The 25504-nt window shown below is 71.6% G+C and overlaps 2 protein-coding genes across 5 annotated transcripts; one reads left to right on the top strand and one right to left on the bottom strand.

The window, feature by feature from the left end:
- Positions 1 to 8778: 8778 nt before the first annotated feature.
- CDK5 (cyclin dependent kinase 5) lies at positions 8779 to 11969 on the top strand. The gene is made up of 12 exons (XM_067292146.1): positions 8779 to 8873; positions 8972 to 9060; positions 9161 to 9228; positions 9410 to 9470; positions 9571 to 9627; positions 9789 to 9884; positions 10169 to 10243; positions 10654 to 10750; positions 10851 to 10920; positions 11183 to 11243; positions 11323 to 11403; positions 11798 to 11969. Exons 1-12 carry the CDS (start codon positions 8837 to 8839, stop codon positions 11882 to 11884), a joined length of 879 nt encoding a protein of 292 aa, XP_067148247.1. The 5' UTR covers positions 8779 to 8836; the 3' UTR covers positions 11885 to 11969.
- Positions 11970 to 15483: 3514 nt separating this feature from the next.
- Positions 15484 to 25444, bottom strand: ASIC3 (acid sensing ion channel subunit 3). 4 transcript variants are annotated; one of them, XM_067292142.1, is made up of 11 exons: positions 24878 to 25441; positions 19524 to 19674; positions 19316 to 19443; positions 18221 to 18297; positions 18077 to 18133; positions 17771 to 17924; positions 17327 to 17418; positions 17165 to 17244; positions 16778 to 16849; positions 16357 to 16409; positions 15484 to 15675 (listed from the first exon to the last, which is right to left on the bottom strand). In XM_067292142.1, the coding sequence occupies exons 1-11, from the start codon at positions 25430 to 25432 to the stop codon at positions 15571 to 15573; spliced, it is 1524 nt and encodes a 507-aa protein (XP_067148243.1). In that variant the 5' UTR covers positions 25433 to 25441; the 3' UTR covers positions 15484 to 15570. The 4 variants fall into 4 exon arrangements, with proteins under 4 accessions (XP_067148243.1, XP_067148242.1, XP_067148245.1 ...); XM_067292144.1 differs by having other exon boundaries at positions 15506 to 15675; positions 18221 to 18371; positions 24878 to 25444; XM_067292141.1 differs by lacking the exon at positions 16357 to 16409 and having other exon boundaries at positions 18221 to 18371.
- Between the last annotated feature and the right edge of the window lie 60 nt (positions 25445 to 25504).

The following is a 25504-nucleotide window of genomic DNA, read 5'->3' as shown; positions in this document are numbered from 1 at the left end:
TAGCCTCGCCGCGGGGCCGCGACGGCGGCACCCTGCTCGGGCGGCCGAGCCCGTGGGTCGGTGCCGCCCGCTGCCGGGGACGCGGTGCCGGGTCCCCGCTGCGGCTGCCGGCACGTGCCGGGGTCCGGGACGGGCGCGCGCTCGCCACTCCCCAGCCCTAAGCAGCTCCGTGTGCTTAATCCTGCAGGGATTAGAGCCTCGTAAACACATTTGGGATTGTTCTCCAGGAAAGCGGAGCTGGGAAGCGGCCCTGAGCCGCGTTCTCACGGGCTCCCGGTGCCGGGGAGCCGGGGATGGCGCACGGTCCCGGCCGCCCGCCGTCCCAGCGCCACATCGCCGGGGCAAGCCGTGAGCGCCCGTCCCCCGGGAGGGGGCTCCGCACCGGCCCCGCGCAGCCCCCGGTCCCGCCGGCCCTTCCGCCCGGCTCCGCGGCCGTGCCGTCCCCGGTGCCGCGTGGACGGCCAAGCTCTCGCCATCAGATCCAGGACCCAGGAGCCCTGGGCCTGACCCCACCGGAAAGGGTGACGCGCGGCCGGGCGCCGGGCACTTCTGCTTTCCGTGCCGGCGGCTGAGTCAGCCGCCAAGGAGAGGCCGGGCAGCCTGGGTGGAAACCGCGCGGCAGCCTGTGCCCGTCCCGGAAAAGGAGCCCACGAGCCAGGCCTGAGTCAGGAGCATCCTCGCCCGCGCCAGCCCCGGCACTGCCTGCCGGCTCCAGAGCCTGCGCGCGTGGGAGCCTCGCTCCGGGCTGGCACGGCTCCTCCCTGGGCAGCTCCCGGGAGCCTCGCTCCAGGCTGGATGGCTCCTCCCTGGGAAGCTCCCGGGAGCCTCGCTCTGGGCTGGCACGGGTCCTCCCCAGGCAGCTCCCGGGAGCCTCGCTCCAGGCTGGGATGGCTCCTCCCGGGCAGCTCCCAGGAGCCTCGCTCCAGGCTGGGATGGCTCCTCCTGGGCAGCTCCCGGAGCCTCGCTCCAGGCTGGGATGGCTCCTCCCGGGCAGCCTCCTGGGAGCCTCGCTCCTGGCTGGGATGGCTCCTCCCTGGGAAGCTCCCGGGAGCCTCGCTCCAGGCTGGGATGACTCCTCCCTGGGAAGCTCCCGGGAGCCTCACTCCGGGCTGGCACGGCTACTCCCTGGGAGCTCCCAGGAGCCTCGCTCCGGGTTGGGATGGCTCCTCCTGGGAGCCTCACTCTGGGTTGGGATGGCTCCTCCTGGGAGCTCCCGGGAGCCTCGCTCCAGGCTGGGATGGCTCCTCCCTGGGAGCTCCCAGGAGCCTCACTCAGGCTGGGATGGCTCCTCCTGGGAGCTCCCAGGAGCCTCGCTCCAGGCTGGGATGGCTCCTCCTGGAGCTCCCGGGAGCCTCGCTCCAGGCTGGATGGCTCCTCCCCCGGGAGCTCCCAGTGCCCCTGGCCCATAGGAGCCTCCCTTGGGGACAGGAGGATGTTTGAGTAACTGATCCCGATAAGCCGGCACGATTAGCGGCTTCCCGGCGCAGGGCTGGCCCGCTGCAGCTCCGCCTGTCCGCGCGCCTGCCACAGCCCAGGAACGTGCTGCCGGCACCCGCATGGCTCCAGGCATCCGCGTCCCGCCGGAGAACCTGCTGGAGACCCCGGGCACGGGGCCACCTCCTTCGAAGCCGCGGTGAAGGATGGGGCTGGCGGGGAGGACTCGGCTGGTGCCGGGGGGCCGGAGCGCCATGCCCACGTCAGCCAGCTGCCCGGGCGCCGCCGGCACGGCCCAACGGCCCAGGCGGAGCCGCCGGCTCCTCGAGGGCACCGGCTGCCTGCAGCGCGCGCAGGGCGCCCGGGTCCCCTTCCCGCTGCACCGGCTCTGCACCGCGGAGCGGGAGCAGGACCCCGCTGCCTCGGGCAGGAGCCCAGCTCCGGGCCGCGCGCTCCCGCGGTGGCACGCTGGTGCCGGGCCGGCAGGTGGGACAGGGCCGGAGCGGGGCCCTGCACGCGGGAGCTGGGCCGGAGCGTGCCATGTGCTCCTTTTCCAGGGCTTCCACGGGCAGCACAATGGGCTCTTGTTCGGAGGGAACAATCCAGCTCAGATAAGCAGGGCAGGTCCGCAGATACGGAGATAGGGCTGCCAACACCGCTCTGCTCCATTAATTACCGGCTGGCTCCGATCAGCGCCTGCCTGTGCGTGAGCCGGCTCGGCTGCTCCCGCCCCGGCGCTGCAGTCGCATTCCAGGGACGAGCCCGACCTGCCTGCCTGATCCCGCCTAAGACGATTACAGGGCATCGTCGTCGCGGCCGGCCGGCACCACACCCGGCACGTCGCGGGACCGGCCGCGGGCGTCCCGGGAGCTGCTCCCCCCCCGAGGGGCTGCTCTGCCCTCGGCCCCGCTCCCGCGGAGGCGCCCACGGACCGGCCGGCTTGCCGGGAGGGCAGGGGCGTGGGGCCGGCCGGATTGGGCAGGGCCGGGAAGCGAGGAGACGGCTGCGGGCTGCCCCGGCTTCGCACCGCGAGTCCGCGGCGGTCGGTCTGCAATGAGAGGCAGCGCCGGCTCCGCTCCTGGCGCCGGCGGAGACTCGGGGCGTCCCCGTCCGCGGGCCCTGCCGGAGGCTCCGCAAACGGCAGCCGGGGGCTGGCGAGGGCAGAGCTGCCCGTCCTGCCTCGACGCTGCGAGGGGGCAGCAGCCCCTTGGGGCTCCCGGCTCCCGCGCCGCACCTCACCCCGCGCCCGCCGCCGGCAGCTCCCGCCCGGCATCGCCCAGCCGGGAACAGGCGGCGGCAGCAGGGAGCCGATCCCCAAGCACGGGCCCAGCGCGACGCTCGCTCCGTCCTTCCCCGAGGGGCTGCGGCCGAGCGCACGTGCCCAGGCACCGCGGCGCTGCCTCCAGGCACGGCCAGCGCTGCCGTCCTCCCCCTGCCTCTGGGTGCTCTGCAACGCGCCCTCCGTGCGGGCGCCGTGCACACACGTGCACGCAGCCGGCTTTTTAACCAAGCCCCTGGTTTTTGTTGGGCTCAGGGACAAAGGAGTCACGACGACAGCGAGCCCTGGCGCACGACCCGCCCGTCGTGCCTGCTTCCAGGCTGGATTCCTGGGGCTGAGCCCCGACGCAGGCGCGGTGCGCCCCTCTCCGCCGGTGCTCCCCGAGCCCTGCCCCGGGGCAGCAAGTCTGCCCCCAAACCCTCAGCCTCTGCCCGAGGAGCACGCCGCGAGCGAGAAGCCTCTCCATGCGGCACGGACACCGCGACGGGATGCTGCAGGCTCGGCTCGGCTCTGCTCTGCCGCGCCACCGGCGGTGCCGGCCTGGGTGCCCACGGGGCTGCAGCCCCAGCGCCCGCTCGGAGCCGGCGCTCCCCGGGCCGCAGGCTCCTGCCCGGGAGAGGCGCTGGGTGCCGCGACCCACGCCAGGCTGGCTGCGAGGAGCGCCGCTCCCACGCGGGGCCGGAGGAAGGGATGGGAACGGCTGACGCGGGACGTCGGCGCTCCCCGCACGCTGGCTCTCCCTGACGTCTCCCCGCTGCCGCCCCTAAGACCCTGTGAATCGCCAGCAGCGATGCTGCGCCTTCCCAACCGCCGACAGACACGGAGCATCCCTGTGCTGAGGTGAGGGTCCCACGGGGACCTACGGCAGCGTTGGGAGGGGCAGGTCCGAGCGGGACGGCAGCAGCCCGGGTGCCCGGCCGGCCGCACAGGCGGATACCAGAGCTTGGCTGCGCCCGGGAGCAGGGCTGCTGCAAGCCGGCCTCGGCGTGGGACTGCTGGCTCCAGGCACGCTCGGGGCGGCAGAGCCGGCTCCCATCCCCACGGAGCCAGAGCACGGGTCTGTGCTTTCCGCCCGGTGCCGCAGGCTGTCACCAAAGCAGGGACTGCTTGGAGTCCCGGGATGCCCGCCAGGGAAGGGCTGCTCCCGCGGCGGCGGCGGCACCCTGCGGCGGAGACGCCCGCGGCGATGCTTCCCGCTGCCCAGGCGCGAGCCGGATGCCGCGCAACTGTGCCACGCTGCGGCCGCGGCTCCAGGGCGGCACCAGCGGAGCTCAGCACCCGAGGGAGCCCGCGGCAGCGCGAGGGGGCGGCGGACCAGCTCCCCAGGCCGGCACGGAGCAGCGCCGGGGCTGCGGCACGGGAGCCGCAGAGCCGACGGCCCTGGGAACGGCCGCGCTGCACGTGTCCTCCGCCGGGGACGGGCCACGGCGCAGGGACGCGGCGCGGGCGGAGACGGATAAGCCGGACGCCGAAGGCTCGTTGCAGCCTGCTCGCGGCCCTTTCGCAACGAGCCTGGAAGGAAGCGCTGCCGGCACCGGGCCGGCGCCACGGCGGGGGACAGCGGCCCGCAGGAGCACGCGGGGACGGAGACGCGGCTTGCAGCGGGCGCGAGGAGCGGCGGCAGGGAGAGCGGGGCCACGCACCGCACTCGGACACCGCACGGCCCCCGGCTCAGCGGTTCCCGCCCCCTTGGCCCGCTCCGGCAGGAGGAAGAGGAGGAATTTGGTTGGAGCGAGCGCTAATCCCCGCGGCTGCTCCTCATCCAGGACATTCCTCAGGGGCTCTAATGTTCCAGGTGCAGGAGCCAAGAGGAGCCGGCCCGGGCAGGACGGGCCCCCAGGAGCCAGCGCGGCGGTGGTGGCGGCAGCCAGCACCGCACCTGCTCTGCCCCGCGGCAAAGCCCCATCCGCCCCCCCCCCGACGGCGCCAGGCGCTGCCGCCTTCCCACCAAGAGGGGCCCCGGGGCGCCGGGTCCGGCTTGCTGCTGCTCCGCTCCGGGCCCCCAACGCGCCCCCCTCCATCGCGAGGGAGCCCCTGCCGCCCCCCCCCCCCCATCCCGCTGCGGCTACCGCGGGCGCCTCGGAGGGAGCGGGGCCGCGGCGCCGGGCGCACCGCTGCCCGCCGGCCCGGGAGCGCCGCGGCCGCCCTCGCCAAGGCTCCCGCGCCAGCAAAGATTTTCTAGACGCTGCAAGTTTGGAAGCCGCCACCAAAAATATCCCTCCTCCCCCCGCTTGGTGACCTCAAAACAACCGGATCCGGGGGATGAATCACGGCGGCTGCTCTGCGCGTACGCCCACACGCGGTGCCACCGCCGCGGCCCTGGGGACCGGCACGGGGAGGGGGGGAGCCCGGCCGGGCTGCGCTCGGCTGCCGGGGACGGCCGCTGCGAGCGGAGAGCCTCGGCCGGATGGATCCCGCCGGGCAGCTCGCTCCTCGCGGACGGGCTCCCACCACCCCTGCGCACCGCTGCCTGCCAGCTCTGCTGTCACCCCGCCACCACGCACCGGCCCCAGAGCCCGCGGGACCCTGCACCGGCTCCGGAGCACCGCGCACCGGCTGGGGAAGCTGCAGAGCGGGAACCATCCCTGCTGCAGCCCGCGGAGGCGCCCGGACCCGGGGGGAAGCTCCCGCCGCTCCGCTCGCCTCGGTCACGGCGGCTGTTCCCTGTCCAGGTCCTGCCTGGCCGCGGCGCCGGGGAAGGAGCCGGCAGAGCCGCCCCCTCCTGCTGCCCCGTCGCACCGGCACCAGCCCCTCGGTGCCCAGCCCCGCGCTCGGCACCGTCACCGGCGGGGCTGCCCCCCACCCCGGGGGGCAGGGGCGGGCGGATCTGCCCCTCCACTCACCCCATGGCACGGCGATCCCGCAGGGCCGCGGCTCCGGTGCCGCCGGGGCCTGCCCGGGCTGCGGACGTCGTCCCGGGAAGGGGAACCGGCCTTGCGGCGCCCCGCTCCCCGCGGGCTCTGCCTGCTGCCGCCCGCCGCGGGGCTCGCTCCGAGCGGGGCCGGCACGAGGCAGGGGCCGGACGGCGGAGCTGCCTGCTCCCTGCCCGGCTGCGGCTCCGAGCTGCGAGCGCCCGGCCGATGCCGGGAGCTTTTATACTGGTGCGAAAGAAAAAAAGCGGCAGCAGGGAGACTCTTTGTTTCGGCAAGTCTGTAACAGGCCACTTTATCCAAACAAAGCTCCGAGTGCCAAGTCCCAGTAACTGTTACCGAGGCAGCCACACCTCTGCGCGCAGCTCGCGCGGCGGCGGCACGGCTCCCGCTGGGCGCAGGGGCCGGCGAGAGGCGAGCGCCGGCCGGGGCCGCGAGCCCGGCTCCCCGCAGAGGGGCCCCGCGCTGCTCCCGCCGAGGCGGACGGAGCGGTGGCCGAGGAGGAAACTAAGCCCGCGGCTGCACGACAGCGCGAAGCGCTCACCTGCCGCGCGGGAGGGGAGGACACGCACCGGGCCCGGCCGGGCTGCTGCGGCAGCAGGGACCCTGCGCGGGGGGCAGCCCCCGGCGTGGGTCCCACGCTCGCGGGACCGACGGCTGCAAGCCAGGGAGCCCGCTGTCCCCCGCCGGGCTCCGGCGCCGCGCAGTCGGGCAGCGCGCCCGGCCCGTGCGGCGATCCGCTCCCCTCTAATGACAGGGCTGCGTCCCAGGGCCCCGCGGGGGCCGCGGCCAGGCTCATTATCCCCGCGGCTCGGCCTGGGAATCCCGGCCAGGACGCGGCTCCCAGGGTCCCCTCCCTTCCGCTGGCCGGCACCGTTCCCCGGGGGACGGCCGGACCCGGCACCCGCCGCCTGCGCTCGGACACGGGGTCGGCGTGGAGCATCTGGGGCTGGGCCACCAGCCCAGCCCCAGGGACGCGACAGCCTCCCCCCGGCCCTTCTCCGCACGGGATGGGATGGGATGGGATGGGACGGCGGGCGCAGGAGGCGCTGGGCGGTTTGACACCTCCCCGCTCAAAACCCCCCTCGGGTCTCCAGCAGCACCCGGCTCCCCCCGAGCACCGACATCGCTGCCCGCGCGGGAGCTGCCCCACGGCGCGCTACGGGAACGGGCACAGCCCGCCGGTGCCGGAAAAGCCGCCGCGGGAAGCCGCCGGCTGCCGGGAGGGTTGTTAGGGCGATGAAATCCCCGCGCTCGTGGCAGCCGCTTGAAGCGGCGCAGCGACCCTGAAGAGCGGGCGAGCGGGGCCGGGCGCCCTGCCGCCTGACGGGCGCGGGGCTAATCGCCCTGACAGGCGCCGGGACCCCGCGGCCGGCGGCCAGCGGCAGCCCGGGGGCCGCAAGGGGGAACCAACCCGCGTGGGAGCATGGACCTCCTCCACAGCCCGGGCACCGGACAGGGCCCCCGCCACCACCAAGCGACCGCCACGGCCCCCCCGGAGGAGCCCTGCTCCCGCACCAGAGTGGAAACCAAAACAGAGCCAGTCCGTGGGAGAGACGCGGGCAGCTGGGTCCTTCCCAGGACCGGCCCTTCCCGGTCCCGTGCCAACAGCCCAGGAACAGGCAACGGTCCCACGGAGATGGTCGCTGCCGGGAGCCGCCTGCTTCCCACCTTGCCGACGCGGCCGCACAGCACCTGCCCTGGGAACCGTGTCCGAGGGAGCAGGAACCCGCACCAGCGCGTTAACGAGGAGGCGTAATCGGGCTGGACCCGCGCCCGGCGTTGCTCAACCCTGGCGGCATTACGCACGGGGCAGCGCCACTCGCCACCCAGCACGGGCCATCGCAGCTCCCCGGCGAGCGCCTCGCAACCGAGCCGGAGGAGAGCCGGGGGGCTGCGGCGGGCCGAGCTGCGGGACGCTCCGGGCGGCCTCGAAGCTGGGAGCCGGCCGAGCTGCGGGACGCTCCGGGCGGCCTCAAAGCCGGGAGCCGGCCGAGCCGCGGGACGCTCCGGGCGGCCTCGAAGCCGGGAGCCGGCCGCGGTGCCGGACAGCTGCATCCCGCCAGGCGCTGGGGTCCCGTCCCCGGTCTCGCCGCAGGGTCTCACCTGTCCGGGGGCTCCGGGTCGGGCTCAGGCGCGGCGAGGGCAGGGCGTCGAGCCGCCTCGGGCCACGCCACAGGCGCTGAAAGACACGGGAACGAGGAGGGCTCAGCCGCTGCGGCGGGAAGGTCGCTGCTCTCCCGCCGCCCGCGGAGCCCCCCCGGGCAACCCGCCCTCCGCCCCCCCAGGAGAAGGGCGACTGCCGGCGCGGAAACGCTGCCGGGCGGCGCGGAAACCCCCGGGTTTCGCCCCAGGGGCGGGTCGCGCCCGGCAGGGGGGGGGTGTCCGGAGCGGCGGGGCTCGGCGGGCCGCCCGCCCGCAAACCCGGCGCCGCTTCCCGCCCCGCAAAGGGCGGCGCTGCGGGCACCGGGACCCCGCGGCGGGACGGGACGGGACGGGACGGGGACTCGGGGCCGGGGTGCCCGGGGGCCCGGGGCGGTGCGAGGCTGCCTCCCCCCGCCGCCGCCGCTTACCGGAGAGTCCCGCCGCGCCCGCGGGTCTGCGCGCGCTGCGCGGGGGCGGCTCCGGGCGGGGCGGCACCGGGCGGCCACCGCCCCTCCCGGATCCCGCTCGCCGGCCCGGCCCCGCCTGCCGCCTCCGGAGCCGGGCGGGACCCCGGCGCGGGGAACCGGCGGGCCCCGACCCGGCCACCCCAGCGGTGCCGCAGACGGGTCCCGGCCGGGCCCCGGCCCCGGTCCCGGCCGGGCAGGCACGGCGGCGCCGCCGGGGGGCAGCGGCTTCCCCCCATCCCGAACGAGCTCGGCCGGCCCCGCCTCAAGGCTCCTCTCGGGCAGCGGCGGGACTCGAACCCGCGGCACACCGGCGCGCGGGAGGCGCGGGGGCTGCCGGGAGCCGTAGTCCCCGCGGGAGGGGCGGCGCGGGGGCTGCTGGGAGTCGTAGTCCCCGCGGGGTTTGCCGGGAGGCGCGGCGCGGGGGCTGCCGGGAGCCGTAGTCCGCGCGGGGGTTGCCGGGGCTGCCGGGCGGAGCGGCGCGGCGCGGGGGCTGCCGGGAGCCGTAGTCCGCGCGGGGGTTGCCGGGGCTGCCGGCGGCGCGGGGGCTGCCGGGCGGCGCGGGGCGGCGGCGCGGGGGCTGCCGGGAGGCGCGGCCGGGCGGGGAGGCGCAGACCGGCGGGCCCGGTGCGGAGCGCGGCGCCATGCAGAAATACGAGAAGCTGGAGAAGATCGGGGAAGGTGCGGGGGCGGCGGGCCGGGGGCGGCCGGGGCCCGGCGGCGGTGGGGCCGGGGGGGGGCGGCGGGCGCCGGTTCGTCAGTGACCCGGCTGCCCGCAGGCACCTACGGGACGGTGTTCAAGGCCAAGAACCGGGAGACGCACGAGATCGTGGCGCTGAAGCGGGTGCGGCTGGACGACGACGACGAGGTGAGGGGCGGCCGGGGGCGGCGGGCTGCCCCGTGCCCTGCCCCTCCGCGGCGCCGCCCTGCACCCCGCTGCGCTCCCCTCTCCTCTGCTCTCTGCCCAGGGCGTCCCCAGCTCGGCGCTGCGCGAGATCTGCCTCCTCAAGGAGCTCAAGCACAAGAACATCGTCAGGCAAGGACGGGGCGGGACGGGGACCCTCCGCCGGGCTGGGCCCTCGGCGGCCGGCACAGCGCCGGGGGCGAGCAGCCCGCCCCTGCTGCGGCGCTCCCCTTGGAAGCGCTGTCCCCCTCTTCCCCTGGCACCGCGCACCCTGGAGGCTCCCGGAGTCACGGGGCTGCCCTTCCTCTTCCAGGCTTCACGACGTCTTGCACAGCGACAAGAAGCTGACTCTGGTGTTTGAGTTCTGCGACCAGGTGAGCTGGCCGGGAGCGCCAAGGCTGGCACCTGCCAGCGCGGCCTGGAGCACCGCGTCTCTGCTGCACTCTCACGTGGGCGTTGCTTTTTTCTTCCTAGGACCTAAAGAAATACTTCGATAGCTGCAACGGGGACTTGGATCCAGAGATTGTCAAGGTGTGTTTGGCGTGGGGGACTCTGGGAATCCCTTGGGAGGAAATGGTGCTTTTCCTGCGCTAGCTGCCACGTCTAGGACTATCAAGAACGCGCTGTGAGAGTCAGATGGTGGCGTTGCACAGGCTGATGTGTCCTGCTCAGCTCCGTGCTCTCTTCTTCAGTCTTTCATGTACCAGCTGCTGAAGGGACTCGCTTTCTGCCACAGCCGCAACGTCCTGCACAGAGACCTCAAACCCCAGAACCTTCTCATTAACAGAGTGAGTGAGCGGGCCAGGGCCTGGGGGCGAGGGGAGTGGATCACGGGTCGGGCTGCACACTTGGGAATGAGACATCCCCGCTGAACCAAGCAGGACGTTACATTGGGGGAGCACGTGTCTGTCAGCAGTTTGCAGCTCTGTCTTGTTCGCTGTTATCTTTTTGGTCAAGGAGAAAGGGGGAAGGATCTGGAGCAATAACTGCTGCTTGGCTCCAAGGCACGTGGCAGGCAGCAGGGCCTGAGCGTCTCTTATGAAGTCCTGCTGATACTGTGTTTTCACTGCAGAATGGGGAACTCAAACTGGCTGACTTTGGCTTGGCCCGGGCCTTCGGCATCCCTGTGCGCTGTTACTCCGCAGAGGTGAGTTGGGAAGTTTGTGTGATTTTCACTGTAGGCTTTCTCTTGGAGGAGAACATCATAGTCCCCACCTCGCTGAGCAGCTCCCCTGTTCCTTGCAGCACAACGTTTCCTTGGGGACCGCGTTGGCTGAGCAGCGAATGCTGCTTCGCTGCTCCCCTAGTGCGACTCGCCCCCTTCCCTGCAGTGTGGTGCCCCTCACGCTGCCCTTGGGCCGGCCCTGCCTCTCCCCAGCAGTCCAGGCTGCAGGAGATCTGCTCTTCTAGCAGGAGCTGTTAGGCCATGTGCCTGGGCAGCTTGGACGTGCTCCCGTCCAGCTTCTGCTAGACACGAGGGCTGACGGAGCTGATGCGTGAGGAAGCACCCGCAGATCAGCGGGGGAATGCAGTCCTCGTCTCTGTCCCTCTGCGCAGGTCGTCACTCTGTGGTATCGGCCCCCAGACGTGCTCTTCGGTGCCAAGCTCTACTCCACTTCCATAGACATGTGGTCAGCTGGCTGCATCTTTGCAGGTAGCCGGGCCGGGCAGTTCCTGTTGCAGGGGGCTCCGTCCCACAAGGAGAATAGGGCTGCAGGACCTCCAGGGCTCATCCCGTTTCTCTCTTTCCCTAGAGCTGGCTAATGCTGGGCGGCCCCTGTTCCCGGGGAATGACGTAGACGACCAGCTGAAAAGGATTTTCCGATATCCTTTTGGCGTTGCGATTGGGGTTGTGGTGGGAGAAAGGTGCCGTCTGTTTCTCCTGGGTAAGGCCGCGGGAGGAGAGCTGTGCCAGGACCACGTGTGCTCGGACGCATGGGTCTCCGTGGCTGGGGCTGGGAGGACTCCTGCTGGTGTGGGAACTGGGAGGTCTGGTCTCGTGGCTGGAGCAGAGGTCGCTTCCCCTGGCTGAAGAGGCTCCAGGGCGCAGGCTAGAGAGGTGGCCCTTGACTGCTTTTGTCCCCACGCTGCTGGGAACGCCCACAGAGGAGCAGTGGCCGGCGATGGCCAAGCTGCCAGACTACAAGGTGAGCCGCAGGTGGCGGTGGAGGGGAGGGGACGGGGTGGCGGGCTCAGCACCCGCGTTTCATGCCTGTCTCTCCTCAGCCGTACCCCATGTACCCTGCCACGACGTCTCTGGTGAACGTGGTACCTAAGCTGAACGCGACTGGCCGGGACCTGCTGCAGGTGAGCGTTATCCCGTGTCCTTCCCTGCCCTCGGTGCAGGTGGCTGCGCGATGATTTCAGAGCAGGGAGAAGGAGTCTTGACTTCTTAAGGCGGTTGATGTCTCTCCCCACGGTCTCTAGGCTGCCTCGTACCCCGCGTCACTGCTGCGCTGTTCGTAGGGTACGAGCAGCCGATCCGCCCTTCTCCCTGCTGACGTGGATGGGGGAGCCGGAGGCCAGGCTGCTCTGGGAACCCCAGTGCGCGCAGAGGGAAAGGTTGCCGTGTCTCTCCAGCCCGCAGGCTCCCTTAGGCCCCAGGCCTGTTTCTGGGCTGCCGGCGGCGAGGTTGCGGGGAAGGCAGAGCCCGCGGCTCGTCCCCTCCTTGGCCTCACCTCCCTTCTTTTGCTGCCCTCAGAACCTGCTGAAGTGCAACCCCGTGCAGCGAATATCGGCAGAGGAGGCTCTGCAGCACCCCTACTTCACAGACTTCTGCCCTCCCTAGAGGCGGCCCGAGCGCGGGCCCGCTCCCTGCGCTGAGCTGTGGGGCAGCGCCCCAGGCTCCTGGCATGCTCCTGGGGGCGCTGGGGAGGGGACGGCCCCCCGTGGCGGCGGGTGGGACGGGGGACGCGAGGTGAGGCGCAGGGTGCTAGCACCCCAGAACCATAGCCCCTTCCTGGTATTTATTAGGTTTTTCAGAGTCACAGAATGGTTGAGGTTGGAAGGGACCTCTGGAGATCATCTAGTCCAACTCCCCTGCTCAGGCAGGGTCACCTAGGGTATGTTGCACAGGATCGCGTCCAGGCGGGTTTTGAATATCTCCAGAGAAGGAGACTCCACCACCTCTCTGGGCAACCTGTTCCAGTGCTCTGTCATTCTCACAGCAAAGAAGTTTTTCCTCATGTTCAGATGGAACTGCCTGTGTTTCAGTTTGTGCTCGTTGCCTCACGTCCTGTCGCTGGGCACCACTGAAAAGAGTCTGGTCCCATCCTCTTGCCACCCTCCCTTAAGATACTTGTACATGTTAGTAAGATCTCTCAGCCTTCTCTTCTCCAGGCTGAACAGGCCCAGCTCTCTCAGTCTTTTCTCATAAGAGAGATGCTCCAGTCCCCTCATCATCTTTGTAGCCCTTCGCTGGACTTGCTCCAGTAGTGCCACATCCATCCTGTGCTGGGGAGCCCAGCATTGGACCCAGCACTCCAGATGTGGCCTCAGCAGGGCTGAGGAGAGGGGCAGGATCACCTCCCTCCACCTGCTGGCAACACTCTTCCTGATGCACCCCAGGATACCATTGGCCTTCTTGGCCACAAGGGCACATTGCTGCCTCATGGTCACCTTGGTGTCCACCAGCACTCCCAGGTCCTTCTCCGCAGAGCTACTTTCCAGCAGGTCAGCCCCCAACCTGTACTGGTGCATGGGGTTATTCCTCCCCAGGTGCAGGACCCTGCACTTCCCTTTGTTGAACTTCATGAGGTTCCTCTCTGCCCACCTCTCCAGCCTGTCCAGGTCCCTCTGAATGGCAGCACAGCCCTCTGGTGTATCCGCCACTCCTCCCAGTTTGGTATTGTCAGCAAACTTGCTGAGGGCGCACTCTGTGCCTTCATCCAGGTCATTGATGAAGAGGTTGAACAGGACTGGACCCAGTACTGACCCCTGGGGGACACCGCTAGCTACAGGCCTCCAACTAGACTCTGTGCCACTGATCACAACTCTCTGAGCTCTGCCATTCAGCCAGTTCTCAATCCACCTCACTGTCCACTCATCTAGCCCACACTTCCTGAGCTTGTCTATGAGGATGTTCTGGGAGACAGTGTCGAAAGTCTTGCTGAAGTCAAGGTAGACAACATCCACTGCTCTCCCCTCATCTACCCAGCTAGTCATCCCATCATAGAAGGCTATCAGATTGGTTAAGCATGGTTTGCCCTTGGTGAAGCCATGCTGACTACTCCTGATCACTTTCTTGTCCTCCACATGCTTGGAGATGGCCTCCAGGATGAGCTGCTACATCACCTTTCCAGGGATGGAGGTGAGGCTGACTGGCCTGTAGTTCCCTGGGTCCTCCTTCTTGCCCTTTTTGAAGACTGGGGTGACATTGGCTTTCTTCCAGTCTTCAGGCACCTCTCCTGTTCTCCATGACCTTTCAAAGATGATGGAGAGTGGCTTAGCAATAACATCCGCCAGCTCCCTCAGCACTCGTGAGTGCATCCCATCAGGGCCTGTGGATTTGTGGGTGTCACGTTTGCCTAAATGCTCTCTAACCCGATCCTCCTCCACCAAGGGAAAGTCTTCCTTTCTCCAGACTTTCTCTCTTGTCTCCAGGGTCTGGGGTTCCTGAGGGCTGGCCTCCGCAGTAAAGACTGAAGCAAAGGCGGCATTCAGTAACTCTGCCTTCTCTGCATCCTTCGTCACCAGGGCACCCACCCCATGCAGCAGCGGGCCCGCATTCTCCCTAGTCTTCCTCTTGCTACTGATGTATTTGAAGAAGCCCTTCTTGTTGTCCTTGACATCTCTGGCCAGATTTAATTCCAAACGGGCCTTAGCCTTCCTCGTCGCATCCCTGCATACTCTGACAACGTTCCTATATTCCTCCTAAGCGGCCTGTTCCCCTTTACGCTTTCTCTATACTTCCTTCTTCTGGTTGAGTTTTGCCAGGAGCTCCTTGCTCATCCATGCAGGTCTCCTGCCTCCTTTGCTTGACTTCCTACTCATAGGGATGCACTGATCTTGAGCTTGGAGGAAGTGATGCTTGAATTGAATCCAGCTCTCTTGAACGCCCCTTCCTTCTAGGGCCCTAACCCATGGGATTCCTCCAAGGAGGTCCCTGAAGAGGCCAAAGTTTGCTCTCCTAAACTCCAGGGTTGCGATCCTACTTATTGCCCTGCCTGCTCCTCGCAGGATCCTGAACTCCACCACCTCATGGTCACTGCAGCCAAGGCTGCCCCCGACCTTCACATCTCCAACTAGCCCTTCTTTGTTAGTACCTCTCCTCATCTCCTCGTTTTTAACCAAATGCAATTCCCGGTTCTGCCCCAGTTGCTGGGGGCTTAGCTCTGCCTTCCCTGCCTCCCACCTCCCACGCCCCAGCAGGAGGATTGGGACCGCTCCCGGCTCTCTGGTCTGGCTGCGAGGAGGAGGAGGAGGCTCTCCCGGGCCTGCCGCAGAGCCGCGTGAGGCTCAGAGCCCGGAGGAGGAGCTGCTGACACCTCCCTTCCCCCCGGCCTGGACACCTGGCATCCACAGAGCTGGCGGGTGGATCTCCTGCCACCCTCGGGTGGGGTGGCTGCTGTTCCTGTTCCCTGTCTCCCTTCTCCCTGCTTTCCCCCAGCCCTGGCCCGGATGGGGTCCTCGGTGTCAGCTCCCTGGGGTGGGGGAAGGCGCCTCGGTTCTTTTTGTACTGTGCTCCTGTACGTGGGTGGATGTGCATATTTGTTAACTTCATAAAGAGCTTCCCTCTCCCCGGAGCCCGTGTCCTTCCTCCTTGGGGGTGGAGGGGCGCCCTGCGGCGGGGGGCCGGGTCCCTCCGAGGCGCAGGAGGGGCTGTGCACCCAGCGGGTGGGAGCCGACCTGTCGGCCCAGCGTCCCAGGATCCGGCTGGGCAGCGCTGCTCCTGCAGGGAGCGAAGGGGGCTCCTGGCTCCTGGCGCAGGCTCCTTCGTGCTGCGAGCGGGCTCGGGTCAGCGCTGCCTGCCCGGCCCCAGCGCCGCATCCCGCACGCCCCGGGGAGGGCGCAGACCCCCGTCCCCCCCCCCCCGTCCCAAGCACAGCACAGCGGGAGGCGCGGTGTCAGGACAGATCTTTAATGATGCACAAGGCGCCCTGACCGGGTGAGCTGGAGCTGTGACGCATCTACAGTGCAGCAGGGAGGGGGCACGCGGGGCGCAAGCGGCACATGCAGGTACACGGACGGTGGGGACACGCAGCCCCCCCCACCTGGGGCCCTGTGGGGCGCCGGGAGGGGCCCCCGCTGCCCCCGGGGGGGGGGTCCGGAGCGGCGGGCCGGAGCTGCGGGGCCGGCGGCAGGCCCAGCCTGGCCGGGACCCCGGCGCCAGCCCCCGCGGCCGCCTGGGGCTCTGCCCCGGCCCCGGCCCCCCCGCGCGCGGGGCCGAGCGCGGTTCCCTGCGGCGGGGCCGGATCCGAGCGGCCCCACGCGCGCTGTTGCCGCCGGCCGGCCGAGGGGCACTGCGCTGGCCCCTCAGCAGGCGAACTCCTCAAAGTGGCCTAGAGCCGGGTGACGAGGTAGCATGTTCGGGGCGAAGCCGAGGCTGTCCGAGTGGCTGCGCAGGGGGTGGCAGGCGCTCTGGGGAAGGGGACGGCGACGGCGGTCGGGGGGCAGCCGCGGCCTGCCCGGCTCTCCCCGGCCTTGCCCCCGGCGGGCTCTGCCCCGCGCCCTCCCCTCGGGCCGCTCCGAGCCCCCCCCCCGTGGAGCGGAGCAGGCTGTGCTGCGTGCCGACCTCGGCGCAGCGCCCGTCTCCCTCCCCGCCACAGAGCTGGCGCAGAGCTGCGTCCCCGTCCCCGGGGCAGGGAGCCGACCGGCCGGCCGCCCCCGGCGCGTCCCCCCGAGGCACGTGGGGGTCCCCGGGGCGGGTGAGGGACGGGACGGGGTGCCGGGGAGCGATGCATGACGATGGGAGCAGAGCCGGCGGGGGAGGCCGGGCAGCCCCCGCGCCACCGGCTCCGGGGATGATGCCGAGAAAAGCCTGGGATGGAGGAAGGGGGAGGCGGGGAGCCGTGTGCCGACGTCGCGTGGGGCCCGGACCCGCAGGGGTCCGCGTGCAGGGAGCGTGGCCGCGTCTTCCTCCGCCCTCGCTGCACCCGTGTCCCGGCCGGGGACCGGCCGCACGTCCCCCCGGCCGCGCGGGTGCCGCCGGTGCCTGTGCTGGGGGACGTGCGGGGCCGGAGCCCTGCGGCAGCCGCCCCACGGCGGTCCCCCCACCCCGGGGCCCGGGGGCCGGGGCCGGGACTGAGACGGGATCTCTACCTGGGCCCCGGAGGGAGCGAGACAGCCGGGCTGCCCGGGACGGCTGGATGCTCCTGGCAGGCCGCGGGGGAGGGCGACGCAGGCGGACGGACAGACAGACAGAGAGGAGACAATGAGGCGCGCGGGGTCGAAGCGGTGATGGGCGCTGGGGCCCGGGGCAGCATGAGGCCGAGCAGCAGATGGGGTGGGATGAGGTGCGAGGCTCCCCGCGCCGGCGGGGCCGCGGGGCTGGGAGGGTGGGGGGGGCCCGGAGCCCGTGGCGGGCGCAGGGGGGCCCGGGGGGCCGGGGCCCGCGCAGGGGCAGCCCCCCGGCAGGGCCAACGGCGGCGGGGGGCCGCGCAGGGGTGCGGGGCTGTGCCCGGGACGGGGCTGGCGGGGCGCCTGGCCCCGGGGCACGGCGGGGCCGGGGGGGGCCGGTTACCAGGGTGCTGCTGTCGCTGCGCTGGCTCCTTTTCTTGTCCTTGTAGAGGCTGAGGAGTTTGTCCCGAAACACCTGGGGGACAGAGGCGGTCAGAGCCCCCGGCCCGCTCGGGGATGGGGATGGGGGGGTCGAGGAGGCCCGGGGCCGTGCTCCCCCATGGAGGACAGGGGCCAGCCGAGCCCGCTCCTCGCCGTTCCGGGAGCTGGCGGGAACCCGCCGAGCCAGGAGCCGCGGGAACCCGCCAAGCTGGGGAGTCGTGGGAACCCGCCGAGCCGGGAGCCGCGGGAACCCACCACGCCGGGAGCCGCGGGAATGCGCCGCGCCGGGAGCCGCGGGAACATGCTGGGGCTGGTGCCCGGGTCCCGGCTGCGCGCTGCCCGCCCTCACCTCGTACAGGTAGTCGAAGATCTCCAGGATGGTGAGGAGGCTGGCGCCGATGAAGAGCCCCATCTGCCCGCCGATGTCGCCTGGGGCGGGAGGGCAGCGTCAGGGGGCTGCTCCCCCCCCCCCCCGCGGCTGCGGCCCCCCCTGGCCCCCCCCGGCACTCACCCAGCAGCCCCGCCACCTCGTACGCCTTCTTCTGCTCGATCGTCTCGTAGTTCAGGGCTTCGAAGAAAATGTCTAGGACCAGCACGTTCTCCCTGGAGGGGACAGGGAGATGTGGGACAGACGGACGGCATTGCCCATGGAGGGGCTGCATCCTCCGGAGAGGAGCACGCACCATCCCCGGGGCTGCCCGCGGGCAGAGGGGTGCGGGAGCCGCGGGCGGCACCCCGAGGACGGGGATGCCGGGGGGACGCAGGCCGTCTGCTCCGTGCTGGGCTGGGACGGGGACGGTGCCAGAGGGATCCGCCGCGTGTCGGGGACGGTGCAGGGAAGATGCACCATGCCGTGCCGTGCTGTGCCAGCGGCTTCCTGCAGCTCTGGGGGGGGGGGGGGACGCAAGGCCGTGCCGTGCGGCGGGTGGCGCGGCGGGCGCCGTGCAGCACTCACGCGATGTACTGCTCCGTCTTGTTGAACTTCTTGGCCAGGTACTTCGCCGAGGCCTTGCTGGGGATCTTCACCATGGAGAGCTCTTTGCCGTAGCGCACCATGTCGCAGGGCGTGCGGCAGGCGCAGTACTCGCTGTCCTTCTTCACCAGGAAGTCTGGGGATTGGGGGGGGGGGGGGTCACCGCGGTGGGGGCTGCCTGGGGGTCTCCCAGCCGCGGGGTCCCCAGGGCTGCAGCACGTCCCCGGTGGGGCTGGGGGGGGGTCTTGGCGGTGCCGGGGGGGGGGGGGGCCGCCCCCAGGTACGTACCCAGCGCCGGGTCGGCGCACTCCTTGTATTGCTCCGGGGTGCAGACGTTGGCGTTGCCTGCGGGAGAGAGGCCCCCGAGTCGCACGGGGCGCCCCGGGGTCCCGGCCCCCCCGCGGCGGCGGCCGCCCCTGCCCCCGCGCTCACCCGGCATGTGCACCATGCGGCAGTTGCAGTTCTCGGCCAGGTAGCGGGTCTCGCAGTCGAGGCGGCAGGCGGTGATGCTGTAGTTGGTGAAGAAGTCCGACTCGATGGGGGTGGCCTTGCAGTCCCCCCAGGGCGGCGGGAGGTACACCAGCTACCGCGCCGCTGGCTAAGGAAAACACGGCAGCGCCGGCGATCCCGCGCGGCCCGGCCCAGCCCGGCCCGGGGTGCTGCACCGGGCACGGGCGCAGCAGAGGGGTGCGCGGGGCACGAGCGTGCCGCGGTGGGAATGCAGGCGCCGCTGGGTCCCTGCGCAGCACGGCGGGGCTGGGAGCAAAGGGGCCGCAGCGGGCTGTGCTCCCCACCGCCGCCCCGGCCCGGCCCCGCCGCGTGTGCCGGCGCACATGGAGACACCCACTCGAGGCACCTAAATTTAGGCGTCCGGCTGTGCGAGCGGGATGCCGCCCCTGCCGGCGGTCTGTTCGGCAGGAGGCTGCCGACGGGGGCGGCTGGCGGCGGGGAGCCGGGGACAGAGCAGCCCTGGCGCTGCAGCTCCCTCGGCGGGGCGCGATGCGGGGGGTGGATGTGGGGTGCGATGCAGGGGGGGATGCAGGAGGCAAATGCGGGCACGATGCAGGGGGAGGAATGCAGGGTGGGATGCAGGGATGCAATGCACGGGGCAGATGTGGGGTGGGATGCAGGGGGTGGATGTGGGGTGCAATGCAGGGTGGGATGCAGGAGGCAGATGTGGGGATGATGCAGGGGGCACGATGCAGGGGGAGGAATGCAGGGTGGGATGCAGGGTGGGATGCTGGGACAGCCATGAGGATGCTGCAGGCGGCGGATGCAGGGATGCAATGCACAGGGCAGATGCAAGGTGGGATGCAGGGGCGGCTGTGGGGACAACGCAGGGGGCGGATGCAGGGATGCAACGCACGGGGCAGATGCAGGGCGCGATGCAGGGGGCAGACATGGGGACGACGCAGGGAGCCGCCACCGGGCGCAGCCCCCCAGGGCGGTGGCGTGCAGGCCCGGTCCCCGCGGGCCACGCAGCCCCACGGCGGCGGCGGTGGCGGTGGATGCGGGGCGGCCGGATACCCGCTGCTGCTGGCAGGAGACGAAGGTCTGGAAGCCGGGCGCCACGCCGAAGCCCAGCTGGTCGATGAAGGGCGGCTCCTCCTGGCTGTGGATCTGCACCTTCACCCCTGCCTCGTAGGAGGTCTCGTCTGCAAGGCAGGGCCGGCTCAGGGGGGCGGCGGGGGGGGCGGCGGGGGGCACGAGGTGGGGGGCGCGGGCGCCGTCTCACCGGTGTCGCCCCACACGGGCAGGTATTCCTCCTGCTGGATGTTGAGCATGAGCTCCAGGCCGTTCCCCGCGCCGCCCTGCAGCGTGGTCAGCAGCTCCGTGCCCGGCTCCCCCGAGTTGAACGTGTAGCACTTGCCCAGGCGGGTGAAGATCTGTGGGGCAGCGGTGCCGAGGCCTCAGCGCCCCACGCGGGGCTGGGGGGCGGCCGGCGGGGCGATGGGGGGGGGGGGGGCGTGGAGCTGGTCCCAGCCCCGGCCCCACGCAGCACCCTGTGCCCCACACGGCCCCGCGCAGGACCCCAGCGCCCCACACGGCCTCGTTGCAGCGTCCCCATGCCCGAGGTGCCTCGATTAGGCCCGGGCACCCCACGTGGCACTGATGCACGATCCCAGCGCCCCACAGAGTCCCAGTGCAGCACCCCAGTGCCCCACACGGCCCTGACACGCTGCCCCACACAATCCCAGTGCAGGATCCCAGTGCCCCACACAACCCTAGTGCAGGATCCCAGTGCACCACACAACCCTAGTGCAGGATCCCAGTGCACCACACAGCCTCAGTGCACAATCCCAGTGCACCACACAATCCCAGTGCACAATCCCAGTGCCCCACACAACCCTAGTGCATGATCCCAGTGCACCGCACGGCCCCAGTGCACAATCCCACTGCATCACACAACCCCAGTGCACGATCCCAGTGCACTGCACAACCCCAGTGCATGATCCCAGTGCCCCACATGGCCCCAGTACACGATCCCAGTGCCCCACACAGCCTCAGTGCAAGATACCGGTGCACCAGAGTCCCAGTGCAGGATCCCAGTGCACCACACAGTCCCAGTGCAGAATCCCAGTGCACCACACAGTCCCAGTGCAGAATCCCAGTGCCCCACACAGCCCTGACACGCTGCCCCACACAGCCTCAGTGCAGGCTCCCAGTGCCCCGCGTGGCCCCAGTACATGATCCCAGTGCCCCACACGGCCCCGACACACTGCCCCACACGGCCCCAGTGCACGATCCCGGTGCCCCACACAGCCCCAGTGCACGATCCCAGTGCACCACACGGTCTCAGTGCACGATCCCAGTGCACCACACAACCCCTGTGCAGGATCCCATTGCACCACACAGCCCCAGTGCACGATCCCAGTGCACCACAGAGTCCCAGTACAGGCTCCCAGGGCCCCACACGGCCCCAGTGCAGGCTCCCAGGGCCCCAGGCAGCCCATGCACAGGGAAGGGGCTGGTGCATTCAGCTCTCCGCCCCCCCCCCCCCTTTAGGACTGTCCTAGGGCTATTTTGGGGGCCATGGGGGCTGCAGCCTGCGGGGGCCCAAGCCCCGGCGCGGCATCCCCAGCTCTGCTGGAGCCCTGCGCAGCTCAGGCATCCCGAGACGCCGGCTGGGCACCCGCTTGGCAGCAAGCACGGACCACCCGCCCCTTGCACCCCACGGAGACCCGCGACCGCCCCTTGGAGCCGGCGGGCGCCCTCTGCCCCCGCAGCCCCGCACCGGCCTTCCCACCCTCCCCACGGCCCCCCCCCTGTGCAGAGAGGGAGGCCGGGCACCGGCGGCCCCCCGCCCGCCCCGCTGCACAGCTGCAGCCGCGCGTCGCCCGATGGCTCCCACGGGAGCTGAGCCGGCAGGAGGAGCTGCCCGGAGCATGCACCGAGCTGGCCGGGGCTCGGGGACCGAGCGGGGCGGGCAGGGGCCGTGCCTGCACCGAGCTCCAAGACCTGCAGCCTGCGCAGCCCTGCGGGGTCCTGCCCGAGCCGTGAGCCCTGTCCGGGCACAGCCGCTCCCGGGGCACGGACACCCGGGATGGGGATGGGGATGCTGCAGATCCTGCCCAGGCACAGCCACTCCTGGGGCATGGACACTCGGGATGGGGATGATGCAATTCCTGCCCGGGCAGAGCAGCTCCCGGTGCATGGACACCCAGGATGAGGATGCTGCGGGTCCTGCCTGGGCAGAGCCGCTCCCCATGCACGGACACCCGGGATGGGGATGGTGCAGGTCCTGCCCGGGCAGAGCTGCTCCCGGGGCACAGACACCTGGGATGGGGATCGGGATGGGAATGCTGCGGGTCCTGCCCAGGCAGAGCTGCTCCCTGTGCATGGCCTCCCGGGATGGGGATGGGGATGCTGCAGATCCTGCCCAGGCACAGCTGCTCCCAGGGCACGGACAGCCGGGATGAGGATGGGGTTGGGGATGGGGATGGTGCAGCTCCTGCTTGAGCAGAGCCGCTCCCCGTGCATGGACACTTGGGATGGGGATGGGGATGGGAATGCCGCGGGTCCTGCCCGGGCAGAGCTGCTCCCCGCGCACGGACACCCGGGATGGGGGTGGGGATGCTGCAGGTCCTGCCCGGGCAGAGCCGCTCCCCGCGCACGGCCTCCCGGGACGGGGCTGCCGGCGCCCGGCACTCACGGCGGTGAAGTTTTCGGGGCCGCAGTCCCGGCCGCGGAAGCGGCAGCGCAGCAGCATGTCGCGGATGGGGTGCCCGGCGCGCTGGTAGAAGGCGCCCAGGTCGAAGCTCTTGCTGGGCAAGAAGCCGGCGAAGTCGTCGGGCCGCCCCAGCGCCCGCAGGTAGCGCGGGAAGTCGTCCGGCTCCACGGCCAGCAGCTCCTGGCCCAGCCAGAACAGGTCGTTGCGGGTGAGCGGGGAGCGCCGGGCGCGGTTGCGGTCGCAGAGGGCGACGGCGGCGGGGCAGACGAGGCGGCGGCGGCGGCTCTGCGCCTCGCCCAGCGCGGCGGCACGGGGGTAGGCGGCGCAGGGCCGCAGCCGCTGCCCGGCCTGCAGCAGCAAGGCGCCCAGCGAGGCCAGGCAGGCGCCGGCGCCCCCGGCGCGAACACGCGCCCCAGCCCGCGCAGCGTGCAGGAGGCGGCGAAGGCGGCCGGGCCGGCGGCGCGCCGGGGGCCGGGGCCCCGCGCCGGCGGCTCCGCGGCCATGGCGCGCTCCGTCCCGCCGAGCCCCGCGCCGCGGCTCTGCAGGCGGATTGGGTTTCGGCGCCGGCCGGCGAGCGGGCTGCGCAAGGCGGGGGGTGTGCGGGGAGCCGCGGGGCAGAGACCCACCACCGGAGCCTGCGGCAGCCCCGGAGAAGGGGCCGAATGCACCGGGGGGGGGGGGGGGTCCGGTGCACCGGGGCGGCACGGTGCAGCCCGCGCCAGACGCCCGATTCCCCATCAGGGATGCAGCATCTCCCCCCCCCCAGCCCAGGCGCAGCGTGGCCCCCGCCACCCCGCTACGGACCCCCGCACCCCGAGGTGCATCCCCAGCCCCACGGAGGGGGCCGGGGCGGCTCGGTGCCCCCCGGGTCCCCTCACCGGCCCCTTTTCCTCGGGGGGGGGGGGGCACAGGGCGCTGTCCCGGACCCGGGGGGCCATAAGTGCCCCCGTGGGGTGAGGACGGCCGGGGCCGGTGCCTCGGAGCCCCCAGCCGTGGGGTGGCCCCCGCCCGGGGGTGGGGGGGGGGGGGGAGCGCTGCTGCGGCAACGGGCTGCTCCGAAATAGGGGAGCCATTGCCATGGCAACCCGCTGCCCAGGAAGAAAGGCGAGGGGGGGAGGATGCCATGGCAACCGGCTGCCCAGCGCAGGGATGCGCCGGGCCCAGAGGCGGGGGGCTGGGGGGGGGGGGGAAGGGCCCACAGCCCCAGGCACCCAAGCCCCTGGCTCCCCACACCCCAGGCTGCCTGGTCATGGGGCCGGGGCGGGTGGTGCACCCCGGACATCCTGGCTCTGCATCCTGGACCTCCCATCCCTGCACCCTGCACATCCTGGCCCTGCACCCCAGCGACATCCCAGCCCTGTGCCCCAGGGATCTCCCATCCCTGCACCCTGCACATCCCAGCCCTGCACCCCAGCGACATCCCAGCCCTGTGCCCCAGGGATCTCCCATCCCTGCACCCTGCACATCCCAGCCCTGCACCCTGCACATCCCAGCCCCGCACCCTGTGGACCTCCCGGCCCTGCACCCTGGACATCCTGGTTCTGCACCCTGGGGGACCTCCTGGTCCTGCACCCCTGGACATCCCGGCCCTGCACCCCGGGGACCTCCCGGCCCAGAGCACCTTTGGCTCTGCATCCCGGTTTGGGGGGGGGGGCCTGGCCCCCGGAGCCCCCCAAGCCTGAGCAAGGCGGCGGCGCCAGCAGCCCCGTGGCAGGGAGCCCTGAGCCACCCCAGCCCCCCTCCCGCCAAGCCCCCGCGTGGGGCGGCCATGGGGGGGGGGTCGGAGCCAGCCCCGGCCTTGGGAACGGCGCGTTGGCAGGGACGGCCTTTGCCCAGGGCGACCCGCGGTGAGATCCCCGGCGCCTTCCCGGGCTCAACGCCACGGCACGGGGCACCGTGCCAGCACCCGCCGGCTCGGCACAGGGGCGCGGGGCAGCGGCGGCGGCGTCCACGGCCGAGTCCAGGGACCAGCTGGGTGTTTTTAGCCGGCGAAGCTGCACCCGGGGCAGGGGCAGGCGGGGAGGCGGCCGGGTGCGCGGGGCACAGCCGGGCGCAGAGCGCGGGCGCCGCCGGCGTTGGGGCGCCGGCTCCTCGCTCCCGGCGGCCGCTCGGACGCGAGAGGGCGGCAGGGCAGACCCGGCTCACGTGCGCAAAACTCTTCGCGTTCCCGGCGTCATCCCGACCCGCAAAACCGCGGAAAGCGGCGAGCCGCAGGCAGGGGCTCCCCTGGCACCGCCGGCGCTCGGAGGAAGGTGCCTGCACGCCCCACGCGCTTGCATCCCGGCAGGCATCCGCATCCTCATCCTCAGCCGGCCCAGCCCCGCTCCCCGGGGAAGCGTTGGCTTCCGGGGAGCCGCCAGCGCCGCTGGCACCCGGCAAGGCTGCGGCTGCACGCGGGGCGCCGAGCGGCACTCGCGCCTGCCCCGGCGGACAAACCTCCCTCTGCGCAAACCAGCGCTTAACGGGTCTGCAAACTTGAGGGCTGCTGCTGCCTCGTCCTGCCTCGAAGGCAGCGGCAGGGAGAGTTTTTCCTCGCGCAGAGGACGGGGATGGATTGCAGCGAGCCGCCAGGCAGCGATCCTGCTAAACTGAGCTTCAAATTAAAATTAATTTCTCGCACCGAAAGGCATTAAGCTGATCATAATTGCCGCTTAAATAGCGCATTTGAGCTCATGGTAACTGCGCCAGGGATTCAAGGGCAGGAGCGCAGGCTGCCCGTTTCCCGGAGAACGCGACGTCTCCCCAAAACGCCCCTTGCAGGGGCGGCAGCCCCCGGGCGACGCCGCGGGCCGGCGGGAGCGTCCACGGAGCTGCCGGGGGCCGCGGCGGCGCGGGAGCCCTGCGCGCACGGGGCCCGGGAGGCTGCACCCGCCGCGGCCCCCCGGCCCGGCGGCCCCCCGCCCCCCCCCGGCACTCACCACGGTGAAGTTGCGGGCGGTGCAGTTGGCGCCGCGGAAGGAGCACTGCAGCAGCATGTCGGCCAGGTCGTGGCCCGTGCGGTTGTAGAACTCGGCCATGCTGAAGGGCTTCGCCTTGAAGTTCTTGAAGTTGGCCTTGTCGCGCAGGGCGGCCAGGACGTCGGGCTCGGCCAGCTGCGGGTTGCTGATCTCGTAGCGGTCGTTGAGCAGCGCCAGCAGCTCGCCCACGTGGTACATGTCGTTGCGGGTGATCTTGGAGAAGCGAAACTCGTTGAGGTTGCAGATGGTGATGGCCGGGAAGGTGAGGTTGGGCACGGCCACCTCGTCCAGCTTGGTGACGTGCGGGTAGGTGAGGAAGTAGGCGACGCGCTCGGCGCACACCAGCAGCAGCAGCCCCAGCGAGCCCAGGAAGAAGACGCTCCAGAGCACGCGGCGCAGCGACACCGAGCCGTAGGCGAAGATGTGGCTGATGCCGTGCAGCGAGGAGCTGTTGGCGAACGCCTGCAGGCTGGAGGGCGGCTCGGGCTCGGCGCTGCCCTCCGAGCCGGCCCTCATGGCGCCGCCGCCGCCCGCGGGCGCCCCGCCGCCCTCAGCCGCCGCGGCGAGGGGCCGGGGTGCCCGCGGCCC

Source organism: Apteryx mantelli, chromosome 2, assembly GCF_036417845.1.
Source record: "Apteryx mantelli isolate bAptMan1 chromosome 2, bAptMan1.hap1, whole genome shotgun sequence".
Lineage (NCBI taxonomy): Eukaryota > Metazoa > Chordata > Aves > Apterygiformes > Apterygidae > Apteryx > Apteryx mantelli.
The sequence above is the reverse complement of the archived record's forward strand: the minus strand, read 5'-3'. Positions and strand labels throughout refer to the sequence as shown.